Source organism: Colossoma macropomum, unplaced genomic scaffold (assembly GCF_904425465.1).
Source record: "Colossoma macropomum unplaced genomic scaffold, Colossoma_macropomum, whole genome shotgun sequence".
Lineage (NCBI taxonomy): Eukaryota > Metazoa > Chordata > Actinopteri > Characiformes > Serrasalmidae > Colossoma > Colossoma macropomum.
Window position 1 is genome coordinate 31,081,021 of NW_023494792.1, and position 21,792 is coordinate 31,102,812.

Consider the following 21,792-nt stretch of genomic DNA (forward strand, 5'->3'; position numbering starts at 1 on the left):
TCCAAAAGAAGTGATATACCACTTCTGTATATACTACAAATTCTATAAACACACTCCTAGCTGTAAAATCACTTCTTAAAAAATTCTACTATGGTGCTAGTACATACTATCTTAAACAAAGATTTCTAAAAGGTTCTTGGCTTGAACGTATGGTTCTAAAAGACCATTAAATGAGCATAGGACCCTTACATTATGTGGAGGTTCTTAAAACTTTAAAACAGTACTTCTCATTTCAGTTACAAAAATGATTTTTTAAAAATGAATGAATAACATAATTATTAATTAAAAGCCCAAATGATTCTAAGCTTTTGAGCTGCAGTGTATATGTAATATTTCTGTGAAAAAAATGTAACTCAGTGAATTTGCATGCATTGTGTGCAAAGTCTGTGGTAAATTAACACATACATGTTGTCTATCAGCACCAGGAGTGTGAATAACATGTAATAATAAAGAATTTGTGAGAATTCAGTACATGCACAATGTCCCTTTATTTACTGGTGAACTATTCTACTCATGGGCTGACTGAATAGTAGTGGAGGGCCCAGTTTGGTCTCAGGGTTTTTCGAAGTTTTACCACAACTAACACTCAGCAATATTCACCAACACAGAGCCCAAAGCTGAGTGCCTTTGCTGGGACTGAGGGGGTTCAGCCTGTGCCCACATCATTTACCACAACCAAAAAAATGAAACCAAAACTGTCGGTCTTCATTGGACTCTCAGCGCAGCAACAACCACAATTGGCAATGTTACTGCAAGTATAGTAACCAACTAGCAACCACTAAAATGTAAACTGCAGAATGATCATATTGCCACTCATATCAATTTTTATTTGAAGTTAATAGTCAAACTTTAAATAAGTCCCAAAGAAAAAGCCAAAAGTTTCTTGAAGCATTAATCAGACCAATAGTAAAGGATCATAACACATTTCCAATGTTTTCCAAGAACAGCTAAGACAGAGCATGATGGTGACTCCATGACTGATGGAATGCAAACAGGTAGTCGCGTGCTGCAGGTGTGTGAGAAATAGCAGTGACCTTCAACCTGAACCCGCAAGCAGCATGAGGGAGAGGTCAGGCAGAAGCCATGAAATGGTGTCACAGAGTTAACGAAGTGTAAAAGCTGAGGCTACTACACCTATAAATAATCACAAATGCTTTTAAACCTCTTGACAGCAGTTAAACCATGATTGAGGTAGTGTCAGAAATAGGAGAACCTAAGAAACCAATTGAAAAACAGACAGAGGTGCCAGCGATTAGCTCTGTTTAGTTCCATGTATATAAGTGAAATATTATGGATTTATACCTCTCTGAGTGTTTTCAAATTATAATACTTTTACAAAAAATTGCTTTGCTGCTGCTCAGACTACTCACTATTGAACTTCAGCATATTATAACAATATTCCTGATTAATAATGCTTAAAAAACATAGCTGAGTAGAAAGTAGCCTCATTTTTAACTTTCAGTATTTTCTCCTTTTTCATGGTTTGCATTCTTTGCTACATACAATAGAAACGGAGGTAAAATGTACTCTGTAAGGTAGAATTTAATGTGTTTACACTGTGAAGCAGAATACAGTACAATGTTAAGGCTGTAAAGTGATATTCAGTTCAAAGTTTACTCTGTAAAGTAGGATATAGTACAAAGATTAGGCATGGGATAAGTTTACACTATAGACTACAGATTTACACTGTACACGGGAAAGCAGTTTGATTTACAGATTTACACGGGAAAGCAGTTTGCACTACAAAGTTCACACTGAAAAGCATTTATTCATTGAATTTATTAATTGTACAAACTTTATACAGCACCAAATTTAAGTTGTACAGTATGAAGTAGAATAGTGGGCAAAGTACTTTACACTGTGAAGGATACTATGTTTTACAGTGTAATGTAGAATGCACATTATAAAATATCATATTGCAAGTGGTTTATATCATGAAGTACAAAGAAATATTACATAGTACAGAATTACAAGTACAGAAATTATACTATAGAATGTGATTCAAATAGTACATAAAATTTACACTATAAAGTACAATGTAGTACAGACTTTACACTGTCAGTTAAGCTGTCGTATAAAATTACATTGTGCACTGTAAAGCAGTACCACATACACACTATAAAAACGGTACAAAGTTTAAACTGTAAAGGAGAACAAAGTTTACACTGTTAAACAGCAGAAACATTTTTAAAACAGTATAACATGTAACATGTAAACAAAAGCTGTACAGTGTATACTGTAAAAGTGTACACTGTAAAACAGTATAAAGTGCATGTTGTAAAGCAATACATTGTTTACACCGTAAATCGGCATAACATGTACATTGAAAAACAGTACAACGTGTACACTGTAAAGCAATACGAAGTGCATGCTGTAAAGCAGTATAAAGTTTACACCATAAATCAGTATAACATGTACACTGAAAATCAGTACATGTACACTGTAAAGCAGTACAAAGTGTACACTGTAAATCAGTATGATGTACAATGAAAATCAGCACAAAGCATACACTGTAAAACAGTATGACGTGTACAGTGTAAAGCAGTACAAAGCGTACACTGTAAAGCAGTACAAACACTGTAAAGCAGTACAAACACTGTAAAGCAGTGCAAAGGTTTACACTGCAAAGCACTACCAAGTTTACACTGCAAATCAGTACAAAGCATACACTGTTAAGCAGTGCAAAGGTTTGCACTGTAAAGAAGCACAAAGCGTACACTGTAAAGCAGTGTGCAGTATTCCTTCCCTGGTCTCCCTGGTTTGAATGATACGTCTGTCCTGAAAGTCTCTCCCAGGCCGCCCTGCGGGTCTGTCTAAGCCTGTAACCCCTGCAGTGAGAGAGCGAAGCTCCTCAATCAGGCGAGGTCTGCTCGGGGCTGACACTCCTCGCCCTCCCCGAGCCTCCCTGAGCCGAAGGAATGAATGGCTGGAGGGACCCCGGCCCCGCCCACCTCCCACACGCCTGAACCGGGGAGGCGCGAGCTCAGAGTTTCACGAGCAGCAGGAGAGGAGCGCGCGAGCAGAGCGACGGGGCTCGTGAGGCGAAGCTGTGGAGATTCCTGCCAGTGGATGATTTAAAGAGCGGTGAGGAACGAGCGCTTCTGCTGTCTTTACCACGACTTACTGCAGGTTACACGGTCAGACTCGCTCAGCCGAGCGATGCGCGCTTAAATCAGCTTAGACTGCACTGAGATATTGATCAGTCTAAGGTCTTTTTGTTTTTAACCAGGTCTCCTCTGCTGGGTTATAGTTTAACTCGTGCGAGATTGTGAATGATTCCCTTCAGTGCACTTCTGTCCGAATTCATTGCTGATAGTGACCCACTTTCTTACTACATTGCTCTTCATCAGACTAGTAAACTAGTGAACAAGTAGAGAGGGAGAGAGAGAGAGAGAGAGAGAGAGCGGTGTCCCTCAGCTTCAAACCTCGTGTCTCTCTGCAGCCCCAGAGCACTAGGTGAGGATGAGGATGAGGATGAGGATGCAGGCGCGCGGCAGCAGCATGCTCTTCCTCCTGGCACTGACGTCACTGCTCACCGGACCCACCCAGGGCCAAGGTAAACAACAACAAAACAACACACCCACACCCACAGCTTGTAAAACTGGTGCGCTCTTCCTCTTTGTTCGGTTGTGCATCCATTAATTAGTGAAGCTGGAGCTGTGACTTTTCCTAATTGTACCATCTGTACTTGTGTGAAAAAAAAAACATTGAGGGAAGCTGATAAACGGTGTGATAAAGCCTGACTTTTTCTGCAGAGCATTCCTGAGACTGATAATGATGTAAGACCTGTGGAAAAGACTTTTAGGTATCAGCGTTACATCAAATATCAAAACCTTGTCAGCCCATTTTTATGTTTGGGTTTGACCAGGTGGCCTTTTTGGTGGGGGGCGATACTTTGTTGTTATTGTGTTAAATATCATCACGTGCTTGTCTGATACATAAAGAGCACTGAACAGCTGCAAGTTTCACATTCTCACTAGGCCGGATGTGTCTTGTAATGAGAATGTCGGGGGCAACCACAAGAAATTATGGATTCAGTCTGGATAGGATAGTAGACTTATTAGGAAAATTGGAGGGTGATTCTTTTGTTTTTTGGATTTTTTCCCCAATTCTCTCCCCAGTCTAGTCGTATCCCATTACTACTTAGGTCTCCCCAAATCACACGATACCATCAGTGCTAGGAGGGTGAAAGCTAGCAGGCTTCCTCTGAGACATGTGAAGCATCACCACATCTTTTTGAACTGCCACTCATGCAGCGTCAGGGGACAGCCTGGAGGAAAGTGATGACCACCAGATCTGTTATGTCATCTTACAGATGCATGCATTGACTAGCATCACGCTGGGTGATGGGGGGAGCCAGGGGGCCATCCTACCCACCCAGAGAAAGTGAGGCCAGTTGTGCTCTTATGGACTCCAAAGACACAAGTGGAGCTCAAAGTAGAGGGCGATGGGGGGCTCGTCAACGTTGCTTGCCTGTCGTTAGCTCATGCATGTTATGTAAGTTATCATGGCTGAATAGTCCCTCAAAACCTTCATATATGCATGTATGTATCCATGTGTGTCCCGTGTGCAGAAAACATGGCATGCGGTAAACATAAACATGTCAAACAAGGGAAAAACAGTTCATTTACCTAACAACAGCGTTTTGCTAACTAGCTTGTTTTGCTTGTCTTATTGCACTGCGCCAGAAGTTTATAAGTCGTCCCCAGACACGTTTTGTCATTACGAGATCATGCCTGACCCTGTGAGACTGCATGTTTTATTACCAGTGTTGGGGTAGTTACTCAAAAATGTAAGCCATTACAAATGATTATTTCTCTGAAACTGTAAAGGGATGATTGTACTTGTAAGTAATCTAATTACTCATTACCTCTACATTACTCTGTAAAACCCGCACACATCTGTGTCAAATGTACGAGGGAAACTTCAGGAGTCCTTTCAGTAAGTTATTCAGAAAGAAACAGCCAGTCACAGTAAGCATCATTTAAAAGGCCGGTCACTGTCCCTGCCTTTGAACAAGACATTGATAGTTATGCAGGTCATCACAGTAAGCATCATTTAAAAGGCCGGTCACTGTCCCTGCCTTTGAACAAGACATTGATAGTTATGCAGGTCATCACAGTAACATCATTTAAAAGGCCGGTCACTGTCCCTGCCTTTGAACAAGACATTGATAGTTATGCAGGTTATCACAGTAAACATCATTTAAAAGGCCGGTCACTGTCCCTGCCTTTGAACAAGACATTGATAGTTATGCAGGTTATCACAGTAAACATCATTTAAAAGGCTGGTCACTGTCCCTGCCTTTGAACAAGACATTGATAGCTATGCTGGTTGAGATCCTAAATGACTGGTGCTGTTTGAAAGCCCATAAACTAGTCAATAGGAACACTTTCAACCTCTTAAAATCCTCTTATTACATGCTAAGGCTTATTATTTGGTAACTACAGGGACTCCAGTGCCAACCGGCTGAGCTATTCTTAGGCTATAGAAGTGTGTAATAAAACTTTGTGGGCCTGGCCATTTAAGGGGTAAAAACAACTGCCTCAGAATAAAGTCTTTATAAATAAAAGGTGAAGCTGAGAGTTGTTTGTAAATGAAAATTGAGTCAGGCCCAGGTAGGTTAGTTTGGGGCTCTGTCTTCTTCAACTCAAAGATCTTTATCAGTTTCATGTTGGAGTGATTAGATTCTTCTACAGATCATTTAACAGAGAGCTTGTGCTTGCACCACTCATATTCCTAATCAGATCCACGCAGTCTCACAAAGCACAGACACACAAGGACATTCGCTCTTATTAAGTCACTAACTGTAATGTGATTATATGAAATGAAATGTTGTTGCAAGAAAAAGTAATCGCATGACTGTAATGCGTACCTCGTTACCCCCAACACTGTTAACTACAAAGAGAGCATAACTGGATTTAGTGCATTGCAGTGCAGTGAAATGTTGAATACTAATAGATTTTGATTTTATTTATCTGTTCCAAATGATGAAACTTCAGAAAAACTAAATATCATAATGTCTTGAAGCATTGTGATATTATATGTTTGCCATACTCGAGGGATACTCGATTACTCGGTTGACTGTTCGAGATGCCAGTATACAGTTGAATACTGAAATCAGGCTTCTGCTATGTTCCATCACAGAAACACAGAGAAAATATACAGGCTAACAATTCAGTGAAACACGGTGGTTTTGCTCATATGTGCAAGTAGTATATTATGCTTTGCTACTCTAAAACATCAGTGCATGACCAAAAGTACTCTTTTAAAAAAGATGGTTCTTCAAGGGTTCTTTAGTACACAAATGGTTCTATAGAAACTCATGAACACTCAATTAACCATTTGCATGAATAAAGAGTTCTTTGCATTGTGAATTTGTTCTTCAGATTGATCGAGAATATGCTGTACGTGGTTCTACGTAGAACCTTTTTGAAAAGGGTTCTGTGTAGCACCAAAAGGGTTTCTCTGTTGTTACAATGTCAAGCCAGTTCTGTACAGTTCCGAGTACAACATATTCTCCCTCAATCTGAAGAACGCTTTCACGATGCAAAGAACCCTTTAATCATGCAAATGATTCTTTAAGTGCACGTGGTTCTTTATAGAATCATTTTGTTTACTTAAGAACCCTTGGGGAACCATATTTTTAAAGTGTGGACATCACCATAGTTGTTATGGACGTGACTGAGAAACTAACTAGGCTAACTGCACACTTTAAAAAGGTGGCTCTTCAAGGATTTTCTAGAACTATGATTTTCTTACAGAACCATTTCATGCTTAAATGGTTCTGTACATAGTGAAATTGTTCGTCAGATTGATGGCGAATGTGTTCTAAATATTCTAAACCTTTTTGAAAAGGGGTCTGTATAGCACCAAAAAGGGTTCTGATGTTTTAACAAGAGCAGAACCTTTTTCGGTGCTGTATAACACCTATTTCAAAAAGGTTCTATTTCGAATCAGATACAACAAAAATCTGAAAAACTATTTTATCATTCACAGAGCCATTTAGGCATGAGGTGGCTCTGTATAAAACCATAAAACCATTGCCTTCACTTAGAGAACCCTCTTTTTTAAGTGTATAGCTGATGTTAGCTAGAACATCATCAGAAACAGTGAAAATATATTTCTATGACAAATAACATGTCAGCACATCGTCCACTAAAGAGAAAATGCTGCGTGTAGAAAACATTGAGCCCTCATCAGCATCCAATGTGACTCCGTTACTCTGTTAGCTGTCCAGCTCATCTGAAGAGGCAGCCTCAACTACTTATCCAACAGGAAAACCCACCGATATCCCTCGACTCCTTTTGAGTAATAAAACATTCCTATAAGTGCTGCTGTTTTTGTGCAGCTCCAGTGCTGTCAACCTAAAAAGTTAAGCCTATACTACAGTGTTTACATCCAAACCAATATCCATTCGTGAGCTCTTACGGATTCTCAGATATCAAAATTAGTTGGTATGCACATCCAGAATGTGAACGATTTGTGATGAATTGGCCAACAGAAATGGTCCAAAATGACTTAAATAGAGTAAAAATATAGTATGTTTAACTAGTATACATTAAAAAGGAACATTTAACCTTCTTCTGTAAAGTCACTGTTTTATATACACACATTTTGTTTGACAGCAAGAATCGGTACAGCTTTCCCAGAATCTCCACTGCTGTTAATCAATGGTTGCACAACCAAATGACAGAGACTATGACTTTTGATTGTATAGATTCTCTCTCTGTGTCTCTCTGTCTCCTTTACTCTCTCTTTCTCAAATACACAGAGTTTAATCCACATATTGACTGTTCTTACTGTTTTTGTCTCCTTTTTTGAGGTTCTTATTGATCTCTATTGTCTCACTAAAGCTAATCCAAAGGAACCCGTGTAATAGATTCACTGTGTTGGACCTGGCCTTATCTTTGTCATTTGCCTGTTTGATTTAGTGTTCCTCAAGCATGACCTGACTTGAGGGGAAATGGAGCATGATAATACACAACTGCTTATGTATACCTGTCTACACTTTCATCACAGACGTGCACATTTAAAGCTTGCCTGTAATCACATTTGGAAGCTCAGTGAGGTTCACTCACATATAACTTCACCCTAAGTGATCGTCTACAATAGTTTCATTTGAACGCTAGCAATTATAGGTATTTCAGAGACAGCAGCTGTCCCGTTCCTGCAGTGCCCTGCCGAGGCTTCGTGCAGTGAGCTGTCTCAGCTGGAGTGTGTCCAGTGGACAGGTTACGATCTGTCTCTGACTGAGCGAAGAGCGGCAGGCATTTTCAGTCTCAAACACTCACTCCTCATTCACCTGCCATATCGGCACATGTCTACTGCTCAGCACCCATCATCTCTTTAAAGCTATACTTCACGCACAATTTCAGGAGCTGCTCATAACGAATGAAAACTCATGGCACACAGTTAACTATGAAGTGTTGAGTATTTTTAAATCTTTAAATCTGTATGATATTGCCCATTTCAGTTGGTATACAATTACCATGCTGTTTTAACATGGTAAACAGCCTTAACTAAGCAAACTGTTTAAGCTGTTAAAGTTAAGAAAGTCTTTGGCTTAAAAGCGATAATTCAAAAATGATGTGTACATGTTTTTCTCCTCGTCCCAGGCACTGCTGATTAGCCAAGACATGTTTGGTGAATAAAGTCTACATGTTTACTTTCATACTGGAGTTAATCCCTTAATAGTCCAGGCTTATTACATACAAAGGTCTATTACTCAGTAGCTTCAGGGACATCAATGCAAACTAATGGAGCTATTCTTAGGTTATAGAAGTGTGTAGTAATACTTTGGGCTCGCCAGTGGGCCCATGGCTTGTTAGGGGGTTAACATGGTTTATGCATCTAATCTGAAGGGGGTCACCAAAGTGTTCCCAGAACCCTTTAGAGGAGACATCCACAGGCCTTGTTTTACGTCTTTGTAATTTTGGAAACAGCCCTCTATTCCTCAGGGCCTGTATTCCTACTTTGAAATGTTGAACAATGAAACAATATTGAAACAATATATATAATCCCATGGCTCCATGTTTCAGCACCATGTTGCCTCAATCTTGCATAAAAATAAGACTGACGTCCATAGCTTTGATATTGTCAATGTTTAAAAAACAAACAAACAAACAACCAAACATGCATCTCTGTTTTTTCCTGTTTTTATTTTTCTGTATCATTTGAACATGATGCCCCAACAAAAATATTTGTAATAAAATCTTTAACTTAACTTACATTAATAAAACCTAACATGGTTGAACATTTCAGGGAACAAGAATGTGAATCTGTTCAGTTACATGCATTTTTACTCTTGATTTCCCATTAACAACATTACAACAATCCGGGTCTTTGGGAGTAAGACAGTACACCACTGGTTTTAACATTCCCTGGTTAGCTTTCCCTCACCCCCTTCAATGCCATCATACGGGTCATTTGATTACTATGTTAGCTCAGCCGACCCCTTGGAGTGTTGAGAGGCTGAGTCGACATAAGTCTAGACTTCAGGAGCCGAACTTGTCCAGAATGCGTTGTGATCTGACGCAACGTCCATTACATAATATTCCACAACTAAGACTTCAATTTGCTACATTCAAACTGGGCTTTATGTAGTAAACTGCTCTGTTATACATGACTGCTGATGTTTGTTACTTGACTCAGGTAGTGCGGTAGTTAGTGAGCTAGCCTGCACAACTCATAATGTCAAACAAAAATGGCAGTGCAGCAAGCTTAAACCAGACAAAGCAGCTATTCGCAAAGTTTATTTAAACTGTGCTCAAGTTATGTTTGTCTGTCCCCTGTGTCACCTTTGGTGACCCCATGAGCCTAACCATGACGTTAGGAACTTCCCCATAGATTTCCTGAATTTATTATATTGAAGTGTGATGCTTCAGTAATAGAAGCTTCTACCCCACCAGTTACCATAGCGCCATAGGTTTTCATTCCAAACAAGCAGGGACACACCTGATTCTGCTAGCTGAATCAATAGCTCAGTCTTTAAACGACTGTTCATGTTGTTCAAGTTTTCATTGCTAAGTTAGCTACATTAGCCTCGTAGCTCCAGTGTAAAACTAGAAAGGCAAACAGACACTGAACATCTAGGCTGACTGACTACTTTTGGAGTAAAAGTTTCTAAAAGTTTGGCATGATCCACCAGTTTGGTCCTCTAAGGGGATCAGTTTGGCGTTTAGTTCCTTGCAGCTGGAATGAAAACACTCTATTAAAGCTGATTGAACGTAGAGTCAACCAAAGCAGTGGTGCTGACTTGCCATTCTAGCAGTGTTCTCACATATTCTTTCACAGGAAACATAACTCCATAATTCATATAATAAGCTTCGTAATGAAGCCTTTCTCCATCCTTGATGTTGCTCCACCATTTCCTGCAGTTCTAGCTCCGATTGGCCCATCTCCCATCGCTCACCACTGCAGTCTGAAGGAATGCTGTAATTTCTCTTTGGTCTCAAGCAGTGGTTTCCAACATTACTCTTGGAGAACTTTGGGCCTTTAGAGTTTAATCCACCACACCTGATCCACCTAATTATGGTCCTCAGAAGTCCTTGATTAGCTGGAATGGGTGTGTTAGATTTGAGGTTGGAGATGAAACCTGCAGGAAGGTTGACCACTGGTCTACAGGCACAAAGACAAACAATAATCTGAACTCAGGAGAATATCTGAGAACAGGAAGCCAAGCCTTTTCCTGGTCTGTATCTAGTCCACGGTTTATGTTTACACATCTTAGTGACAGTTTTATGAAAGCGCTCAATTTCCAGGTGCAAATATCACCTGGACAAACTGAACCGTAGCAGTGGAAGCTGCCTCCCAGTTTGGTGAAGAGGACTGTCATTTTCTTCAAAGATGTGGCAGAATGTGCTTCACATATGCTGTGTGCGCAACCCACCAGATTGGCTTTCCTCAGCTCCTCTGTGAAATTATACAGAATCTTGATGAGCTCTTGAAGATCGCACGGCATTACGGCCGCCAATGCAGTGTGCTCCAGAACTGCCGCCAAGTATACGCCAGAATCTGATTTACATACACAGCAAAACTGCCAGTATTGCATTAATGCATACAACATTTATTTGTGTCCAGCCAGACCTAAATGAAAATCTTTTATGAGTTAATTTTATAAGGACAGGAAAGATCTAATGAACAACAAAGCACTTTGATCCACATTTAATAAGACCACCAAAGACAAAAACTCCTGTATTTGTTTGAATTAAAGATTCTTTTCCGTTTTCAGAGCATTAAATCATGGTGTAATTTGCCTTCTTATCACTGCACCTTTTCACTAGCTAAAGTAAGCTGGAAACACATTTTCCTTCCATACTGTAGACCTCTGAAGTTGTGTGTCTGAAGTCGTGTGGAACTTTGGATCTAAGCTGGATTTCACTATGACAGAAATAAATGGTGTGTTTGAAAATCACTGCTGATAAACTAAAATGCTCCAAAGCTGATACGTTTTGTTTCGTGCACGTCACTGGATCTTCTGAATTATGAGGTCATTTAGCACTCAAAATGCGAAAAATGCTACATCCGTGCCACATGCCACACTAACACTCCTGCGCACTGAATTGACACTGCATTTATTCATTTATTATTTATTCTCTTTTGTCTATACAGTGGCAGTTTAGCCCACTGAGAGCTAAGTCTCATTTACAGTAGGGCCCTGTAAAAAATACATTATAATAATATAGTGAACAGAAATAATAAACATAAAATATATAAATCAATAAAACATTTATAACAAACCAAATAAATAAAACAAGCTAGAAATTGCATAGAATTACACCCTCAAGACTCATTAACCAAATTGTTTAAAAGTATTTTAAATTGACTAAAAGGTAAGAGCACTCAGTTGAAAGGTATTCCACACTATCTAACAGGGTGTTACGTGAAAATGCCTTCTTTCCAAATTCTGTAGATGAAAATGGTACATTCTGCACCAGCCAGTCATTATTTCTAATACATATTTCACTTCAAATATGAAATATAGGGTAGAGGATGTTTCAACAATGCTTTATAAATAAAAATCAGTGAATGCCGCTTCCTTCTTATGTACAAAGATGATAAGACAACTTTACAGTACAGTTCATAGTGACTGGTTTTAGGTCTGTCGCCAGTAATAAAATGAAGTGCGCTGTGACAGACAGCGTCTAAGGGTTTCAGTATTGAAGGAGCTGCATTCATATGTGTTACATCACCGTAATGCAATACTGATAAAATTGTTGCTTGAACAACTTTCTTTCTGCTTCCAAAAGACAGGCGAGCTCTATTTGTGTATAAAAATCCCAATTAAGTTTTTGTCATCAATCCAAACTTCCAAATCCTTTTAGCTTGGAACACAGTCAATAATTGTGCCGTTAGAAGTGTTTTTTGTTACATTATTAAAACTTCCGTGAGACCTGGAAAACATACACTTTGTCTTCCTTTCATTCAGCATTAAATTTCCAACTACATTCTTAAAAAAGATTGTTCATCAGTTCTTCTTTAGTAAAGACAGTCATTCTATGTAGAACCACGAACACTCAAAAAACCAGTCGCATGCATAAATGGTTCTTTGTATGGTGAAATGATTATTCAGATTGATGGAGAATGTGTTATATATTGTTCTACATAGTACCCCTTTGAAAACAGTTCATTATAGCACCAGAAAGGGTTCTGCTATTGTTACAATGTCAAGCTCAGAACAATAGAAGACTCTTTTTCTATATAGAAACATATACAACACATTCTCCATCAGTCTGAGGGAACTGAGGAACCATTTCACCATGCAAAGAGCTTTTTAGGCATGGTTTTTTGAGTGTTCATGGTTTCATATGTTTTATATATGTATATATATATATAAACCTCTTTTTCTTTATTTAAAGAACCGTCTTTTTAGAAGTGGATGTAAAGATTTCTGCAACCAATTAAAATCTATGCAAATATTCCTTGGCTAGTGTTACAGAGAAGGCACAAGAATACATAACAGTGCTACAAAAATGAATTCTACAATTTTCAGTGTGTTTTCCAAATTCAGTACTACATATTGTAAAAAGCACTGGCCCAAGGATAGAGCCCTGTGGAACCAGATTAGCTATTTCCAAAAATTGAGATTTTTGAGAAATTGAGAATTTATTGTTTTCTCTTACCACCAACACATTTGAGTTCTGTTAAGTTGATTGTGGAACCAATTGATTGCCTGCTGATCAAAGCCCAGAGACAGCATGACAGTAAGTCTGCTATTAAACATTAACACTATTATATACCTATGGCAGCAACTCAAACCGCAGCCTAAAGCGGCCAAAGCCTCCTATGTACCACATTTGACAAAGCTTGCTGACTTGTATGGGGTATCTTAGTGATATCACCAGTCTTATGATGTCAATTCAGTGCAAAGCAGCAGGAGCTAAAATAGCAATGGTCATATTTCAGCTCCTTAATGACCTTGTTATTTAGGGGATCCTGCGGCGTTCATTCCATAAGCATTTGGAACATTTTTATCCACCACAGGATGTGACATCAGTGATTTTCAAAACCACGAATCATTTCTGTCATCGAGAAATCCAGCTTAGACCCTTATTAGTTCCTAATATGGGCACAATAGTGAGTGCATTTACATGCACTTAATTATTTTATAACTGCAGAAAATCAGATTTTGTCAGTAATCCATATTTACATGCACTTGAGTAATCAGATAATGGGAAACTCTGGGTCTACATGAGTCAGGCAGCAACCGGCCAATAAACTCACAGAAGATGTGACGAAATGGAACATAAAACTTCATGCCGTGGCTTTTTAAAAAAAAAACAAAAAAACATCGCACCACTTATGAAAAATATGAACATACATATTTATGTTTAAAGAATATTTAAATCCTTCATTTAGTTAAGCATGTAGTTGGTCTCAGCACCACTCCAAAAGTGTTTTGCTGCCATCTCACAGCAACGCTGCTCACTTATTTCCAGTACCGCGGTCTGTTTTTTCACATGCACTGAGAAATCTGATTACTGAACTAAAATCCAGCTCTCTTTATCACATTTCTTAATCAGATTTCTAGACCTTAATCTGATCTTAGAAATTGGAGTATGGTGTTTATGTGGCCATTTAAATAATCAGATAACTGCAGAAATCTGATTATAATCAGATTATTGAGTGTTAGGGAGGGTCTCTGCATTTCACCTGATGATAGGTGGTGATGGTGGCAAGAGAGATATGATATTATTGGTTAATGTTTTTTTTCCCCGCTTTTTGGAGCGGTCATCAAAAAATCAGAAGAGCTTCTGGAGGTGGGCTAACACCTCGATCGAACATTATGGGAAAACAATAGTTTTGTCGTTTACATGAATGTATGTAATGAATCATTTTTAATATGACCAGGAACAGGTACTAACAAGAAAAAATGAGAATTCTCATTTCAGGTTGACTGCAATGTTAATTAACGTCTAATAAAATAGCAAAATAGCCCAAAAGCTGTTGCATGTGGTGTAATGAAAGAAGAACAGTGATGATAATGAAGTGTGTCTGCAGCCATACTGAGTCCTCACATGCTGCTAAGTAGATTCTAGTCAATGCTCTAACTAAAACGCACTGGCTGGTATCCCAGTTTACAGAATGCAAGTATGCTCACTGGATTATAAACCATGTGTTACACAGTGATGCTCCAAAGCAGTCTCTCTTTCTGGACCAGCCTGCAGACAAATCTGACTCAAGGAAGCAAAATGTGGGACGGCCTGTAATGTCCAGGAGTTTTACAGAAAACACAGTTACGTTTTCATCTAATTCAGTGCTTGTAAAACACTGGTTAAAGGGGATTTTTTAAAAATGATCTGCCTAATTAAGAAAGCCTTTCAGAGTGGTTTGGTTTGAAATGCTCTGTTCTGGAGAAACTTGCCAAGTCAAAATTGTTCTCAGCCGTGGTGATAGGAAACAGATGTATGAAGCTTTTAATGCCACAAAATAGTTATTAATTTGCTTCATGATGTCTGAGACATTGTTTTATGGTAGTTTTGAAAAGGTTTTGGTCTAAAACGTATTTCTTAAGTCAGTGCAGGTTGACGTAAGTCAAAAAAGACAGTGAGAAAACTTCCATCATCCAAAACTACCATCATCAACACTACACATACAAACTCAGAAGACATTTGTGGATTCACCGGTGGTTTTATTGACATTGTGACCCCTGGTTCCTATCATCACCACTGTAAAGAAATCTGAGTTTCTCTACTGTGAACCATTTCAGATCTAACTACGCAGATGAAGCTGCACAGAAATGTTCTTAGCTTCTGCAGAAGCTACAACACAACCAGAGACAGGACAAAGAGTTTGTCACAATCCAGTACGTGTTGCTGTTAATTGCACTCGCTAACAAGTTTATCATGCGCCAATTACTTTAGCAAGCTTGCGTGTGTCTGACGCCACGTCTGCTCAATGAACCGGGTGAACTATTAGCGAAAAAGTGGAAAATACACAACGACAAGCAAACCCACTTGGATTGAAGTGGGAGGCATTTGAATCTCTTGTTCAGAGGCGAGAAACCTTCACTTTCCACAGAATCACAAAAAGTGCTGCAGAAAGCCTTCCCCACTGTTAAGGTTGGTGTGCTTGGAATACTATTATACAATGCTTGGTCTGATGCATCCTTCTGAATTGAACTCTAATCCCAGCAGTAGATAGACCATTCTCTGCATTCTTTACACACCTACACAAGACTCTCAGACTGTTTTGTAGCCTGTGTTGGTATGTAAAGAATACTGTAGCATCTGTCTAGCTTTGCTTGCTAACTCAGACACAAACACGAGAATGAGTTTGTGGGAATGGACTTCTGCATATAATTTTAGATGCAGTGAAATACTGGTTTGAATGCGGATGTACAGTACTGTGCAAAAGTCAGAGACCACCCTTCATTTGGTTAATTTCCAGTCAAAATGGCCGTTAAGGCTGAGTAATTCATTTTTCAGGAGATTTGAGATAAGATAGTGCACTTATAAGGGAGGAAAATGAGTGAAAAATAAAGAAAAACATTGAAAAATACAGAAAACGGGACTTCTAATTCCGACCATTAACACCTAGTAGACCACCAGCACTGTCCCCATCAGATAAACAGCACTTAAAGCTTTCATCTTTGAGAGAGAGGAGAAAATCAAGCTGCTTCAGATCTGAAAACATCCACAGGAGTTTCTGTCCATCCTTCCACTGTGAGAAGACAACTCAGCGCTATGGATCTGAAAGGATGTGTAGCTGTTAAGAAGCTCTTACTGAGAAAAGGAGACACATCAAACAAAGCAGCTGAACCTGACTGACCACCCCAGAGTCTGGACCTCAACACCACTGAATGTGTTTGGGGTTTACTGACTCTAAGAAACAGAAAATGCTAAACCAACTTCTAAGACTGAACTTTGTAGGTGTGGGAAAATATCCCTGCAGACTTCTTTGAAAAAAACCAAAGCAAGTCTCCTGAAAAGAATAACAGCAGTGATAAAAGTGAAGAGTGGACACTTTAAATACTGAAATAAAAGAAAAAAGTATAACTTGTAACTAATGACCATTATGACTGGAAATGAAATAAATCAAGGGAGGCCTCAGACTGCAGCCCAGTCCTGAGTGGATGTGAGAGTGGATGTGAGAGTGTTTGGGCGTGTTGTGTGTGTGTGTGTGTTGGGATGGGTTGGATTTCGGTTTTGCCTGTGGAGCTGAAGGAGAATGAAGAAGCACTGAATGGTGAATGTGGTTTGATGTGGTTTGCCTCTCTGCCTCTAAATGATGTTCTTTCATTTTCTCACCGTGACAGGAATAGACACAAAGCACAGCTATTCCAGAGCCTTCAGTCTTTGCCTTTTCTCTCGTTCTCTGTCTTCTCCTTCTTCCTCTTCTGGTTAAGTCACACTCTGTTCCCGAAACTATCACCTAGAGCTGAAACAACGATCTGAAATCATTACTCACTCACAAAAAGCCCTCCTAAAAATGCGCTTGTCTGAAAGGAAGGGCGAGCGTGTGACTTGACTCGGTGACATCTGTGCTTTCTCTCACACCTCTCCTTCTCTCCCTCTCTCTCCTGGTGTAGATACAGTTCAGCTCAAACACAGATGGAGACGATTGCCTATCTATCTGTAGATAGAGCTCACACCCTGCAAGAAAATAATATCTTGGCAAGTGAGAGTTTTATAAACATGTGCAAAAGTTTGCGCACCCCCGTTCAGATTTCATGTACTGTTGACTTTCTAAGTGAACGCAGCCTCTACAGTGAACACACTTCTGCACATTTTAATGCACAAGCACTGTGTATTTGCTGAATTTAACATATTGGGGGAAAAAAAATAAACATAAAACTGGGCCTGTGCAAAAGTTATGGCACATTTTCTGTTTTATTTAATTTCCAATATGATACACTGAGCATAAATAGAAACGGTGCACTAAAATGTGCAGAAAAATCCATATCTTTTCTTAGAAAATCAACAAAACATGTAATTTGACTAGTGATGTACAAACCTTTGCATGCAACTATATCTAATATTTCTCATTTTGAGATTATTGTAAGAAAATTATAAGGTGATTTAGTCTGTTTGTGGGTTTTTACTTGATTTAAGTCAGTTTATCTGGAACAACTGTCTCATTCTGTTCTCATTATGTAAGTATTTCTTTAAAAAATGAAGTTATATGCATTATGTCAAAAGTTATGTTCCAATAGAGTGAGACAATGTTCTAGATAAAATGACTTATAACAAGCAAAACACATTAATAAATGTTATCTTATAATATTCTTACAACAATCTCATATTGAGAAATGTTAGCTAGATTAACTGCTGAATAATCTTTGCCAAGACTTTATTTTGCAGTGCGCTAACGTATCCACCATCTGCCAGTGCAGCAAACTCATTTTACCTTATATCGGTCATTTTAATTGCTGCATCCCAGAGTTTGTTTGCTTTGCAGATGGTGACCATCAGCTTGACCCTCACTTATTGTCATGTGCCACTAATTTTTTTAATATTTGAAATTGATTTTCATATATGCATGCAGATTTAGCGAGTGTTTTATATTTTGTGCTTTGTGTGTGTGTGTGTGTGTCTGTGTGTGTGTGCAGTGCCTGCTCCTAGAAGATTACGTTTTAAGGAGCTAGGCTCAGGCATGCTCACTGTGTCCTGGAAGGAGCCGAAAGGAGAGTTTGACAGCTACAGGCTCACCTACAGCTCAGGTAAGCACATATATTGGCTGGTGACTCACTTTTTCCCCGTTCTTTTACACAAGAAGGTCCTTTGAGAGGTTCTTGCAGGTGAATCATGAGCTGGCCTTGCTTGTTGGACACAAAAACATGACAACTACCCCTGCACTCTTAAAAAAGATGGTTCTTCAAGGGTTCATTAGTAAAAAAAAATAGTTCTATATAGAACCACGAACACTCAAAGAAACCTTTGCATGACTAAAGAGTTCTTTGGATCAGGAAGGTGTAATTTAAATTAGTGGAGAATGTACTGTAGATGGTTCTACAAAGGATCTTTTCAAAAACGGTTCTATATAGCACCCTAAATGGTTCTTCTATGGTTATGATGTCAAGCTTGTTACAATAGAAGAACCATTTTGGGTGCTATATAGAACCTTTTCAAAAAGGTTCTATATAAATCCATGTTCTCTATTAATCTGAAGAACAAAGAAGAACTGTTTAATCATGCAAAGTGTTCTTTAAATTGTTCATGGTTCTATATAGAACCATTTTCTTCACTAAAGAACCCTTGAAGAACCATCTTTCACCACTGTGAACATTTCATGATGAAGGACCAATAGAAATGGTCCAAAAATGACTTGGAATAAAATCTTTATCCTACATTTAAAGTGTCACATCAGCCAAACTGAAAGATGAAATCATCGCTACATCTGTTCTAAACATGCTGACTCTCATCCTCCAGCAGTGCCGCAGTAAACTCTAGAGTGATATGTTCTGATTTAAAGGCTTAGAAAAAACCCTTCTGATGATGTATCTTGAAGGTGAGAGGAACTTTTAAAGGACGACAACTGCGTTAGATTGGTGGCTGTTTTGAAAGGTCAGTGAAGGGCAGCAGGTAACAGATGTCACGGTTAGGGTGTTGAATGTCTTATTGCAGCTGTATAACTGATGTAACTACTCTCAAGTCATCATTCCACTGGGGAGAACGAATTACTCAAACAACAGAAACGACTCATCAGATGACAAAGACAATAAGCAAAAAGCTGAAGTTAGCAAGGTAGCCGGCTATATAAGTACTTTAACTCAGTTTGGCTTCTTTTCTCTGACTAAAATCTTATCATCTGTTTTGTGCTGGATAAAGAAAGTATGACTTTATGATTTTGTTTGACAACTGAGGTAACAGTTACACAGTTAATGCTCGTTTGATTGTATTTACTACCCTTTAACACGGTGGCTAGGCTAGCAGTCATAACTGGTTGACACCACAGGGATTCCTAATGATTGTATGATGTATTTGGACAGTACATGCTGAGTACTGTAGTGAGAGAACACTGATGAACAGGAACATGAAAATCATATAAAACTGATTTCTCTTAAACCAATAAGACTGCGATGAATGCTGCATTACAAAATATTCCATAACACGACAAATAACATATTAACACTACTTTTAGGCTTGAATGCCCGTTTGAGTAAGCTACTCCAACGCTGTTAGACCAGTTTAAAGTGCATGCTGAACTTTTTGAACAGCTGAACTTGTAATGATGGCTACTACTATGGCAGATTAAGATGATAAAGATAAAGATAAAGGTTTCTCACCAGAGCACTCATGACCATATCTGAAGTCCATGTTTGAGATTTTTGAAAAAAGATTTGTATCATTTTAATTGTTTGCCCTGTTGACCGTGCACAAACTTCATCAGTGCCTTCAGAAATTTGCCATCCAAACTGAGAAAGCATGTCGATGTATGTAAACGTGTTTAATTCCAGGAAAGATTTTAAAAGAAGTTGTCTGTGTTTGTAGCAGCCGCAGTGTCTATGCTATGGTTGGCCAAATGACTTTAAACGGATTTTATGGGTTTCCACTTCTTTTACATTTTTATTGATTCAATTGTGTTTCCGTTGGTTTGTAGCATATTCCACAAGCTTTTAGATAGATAGACAGATAGACAGATAGAATTTTATTGATACCGAAGGGAAATTGCAGTATTACAGTAGCAAGACATGTAATTGCACATAAACTTACATATATTAGGCAGAAATAAAATAGGACTAAAAAAGACAGACATAAATTAGGCAGAAATAGAAAAATAGACATAAATTAAACTATGAAAGAGTAGGAATAAAAGTATATCTATTGCATATTTACATAGCGTATAAGACAGACTTGTTGTATTTACATGAGAGCAGTTATTGCACTATGAAGTAGTTACAACACAATGAATAAAAGCATAACAATGAATATCAGCAGTGTTTACAGTCTAAAGTGCACGGTTTAAAGTAGCAGGTTTCATTCTACAGGTTCTACAAGGAAGTTAATGCATTCAGTGGGTTCTCTCAGAGTCATTCGGCTCTGTAAATGCATTCTGGCAAAAATACCACAATGCTTTGACACTTAAAAGAAAATGTACTTTTGAATACTTAAATATTCATAAAACCAAGTACTCCAGTGCTTTAACTCAAGTGAAAATTTGAGTAACTATCACTTGTATTGGAGGAATATTGGACCAATACAGTGGAACAAACCCATAACCAGGTTGGCTAAGGGCTCAAACAGGGTATTGATGTTAGTACTGAATGAATGCTGACTTGTTTAATCTTAGGACAGATCAAAGATAATGGGGGTTGATATTCACTAATGCAGTCAGTATTTTGGCAACTTAGCATGAAAAAAGGCAGTATTTTGTTTATAGGCTATTTTAAAGACCATTGTTATCATACAGTATGTCCAGTGAGAACCACTGTGTTTTTACAGTAATATATATAGTATAGTATATATTGTAGTACTTAACTACAAACTCCAGATTCACTCTGTGACAGCTTTGAATGTGTGTAGGTCACCTAAATAAATAAAAAGTTTTAGGCCTTGATCCATCTGTCACAGTTCATGAATGAGATTGGGAAAGCTGTTTTACTGTGACGTATAGCTTTGTCTTTAGAACATCATATATAATCTCGTTCTAAAACTGTCCTCTCGTTATTAACCTTTCATCCTCCTGAGCTAATTATACAGAAGGTCTAACTGGCTGCTCTCTCGCTCGTCTTTATGGTTACAGATTAGCAGCAGTTTAACCTTAGACCCCTTCTCTCTCATTCTTTTTCACTCACTGTCTCTCTCACTGTCTCTCTCTCTCTCTCTCTCTCTCTCTCTCTCTCTGGAGGCTGATTGTTGCATCCTACTCCATTCACACAGCACATTCCATTAAATGCTGGCACAGTAAAGACAAAGTTGCTAACAAATATTTGTGGCCTGTGCAGAGCTTTCAGAAAGAAAACAATTTAGACATATTGAAATTTGTAGACAATGAACACTGATTAATGAATAACTAATGAAGTTCTTAAAACAATCGTTTCATGAATTAATGAAACATATTTTGGGGAGATGTGGTCAATTCTCTGCTACCTCCAGTGTCCTTTTTGCCCCAATTTGCTTCTACTCTGCCTTTCTTTCTTCATAAGCTGCCTTCTGGCTGTATCCAGCTACCTTTCAGTGCTCTGTAAACTCATAACTGCTCCTGCACTTCAAAAGAAACTCTTTGACCGCAAGGTAATGAAATTCTGATGAGAATGATGAGCAGTAGTTCTCTCATTAAATCTTGCTCGTTGGATTATTCCACTGGTAGAGTCCTCATATTCATCAGTTCAACGATTTGTCATTTCAT

The 21,792-nt window shown here is 38.6% G+C and overlaps 1 protein-coding gene across 4 annotated transcripts in view; it reads left to right on the forward strand.

Moving 5' to 3' along the window:
• Positions 1 to 2,994: 2,994 nt before the first annotated feature.
• Positions 2,995 to 21,792, forward strand: part of LOC118812119 (collagen alpha-1(XIV) chain) — a 122,212-nt gene continuing 103,414 nt past the window's right edge. For 2 of the 4 annotated variants that reach the window (XM_036576857.1, XM_036576855.1), the window contains exons 1-3: positions 2,995 to 3,084; positions 3,443 to 3,556; positions 18,053 to 18,163. In XM_036576857.1, the coding sequence (XP_036432750.1) occupies positions 3,463 to 3,556; positions 18,053 to 18,163 (205 nt within the window). In that variant the 5' untranslated portion in view covers positions 2,995 to 3,084; positions 3,443 to 3,462. The remainder of the gene's footprint in view (positions 3,085 to 3,442; positions 3,557 to 18,052; positions 18,164 to 21,792) is intronic. The other 2 variants (XM_036576858.1, XM_036576859.1) reach the window with 1 other exon arrangement.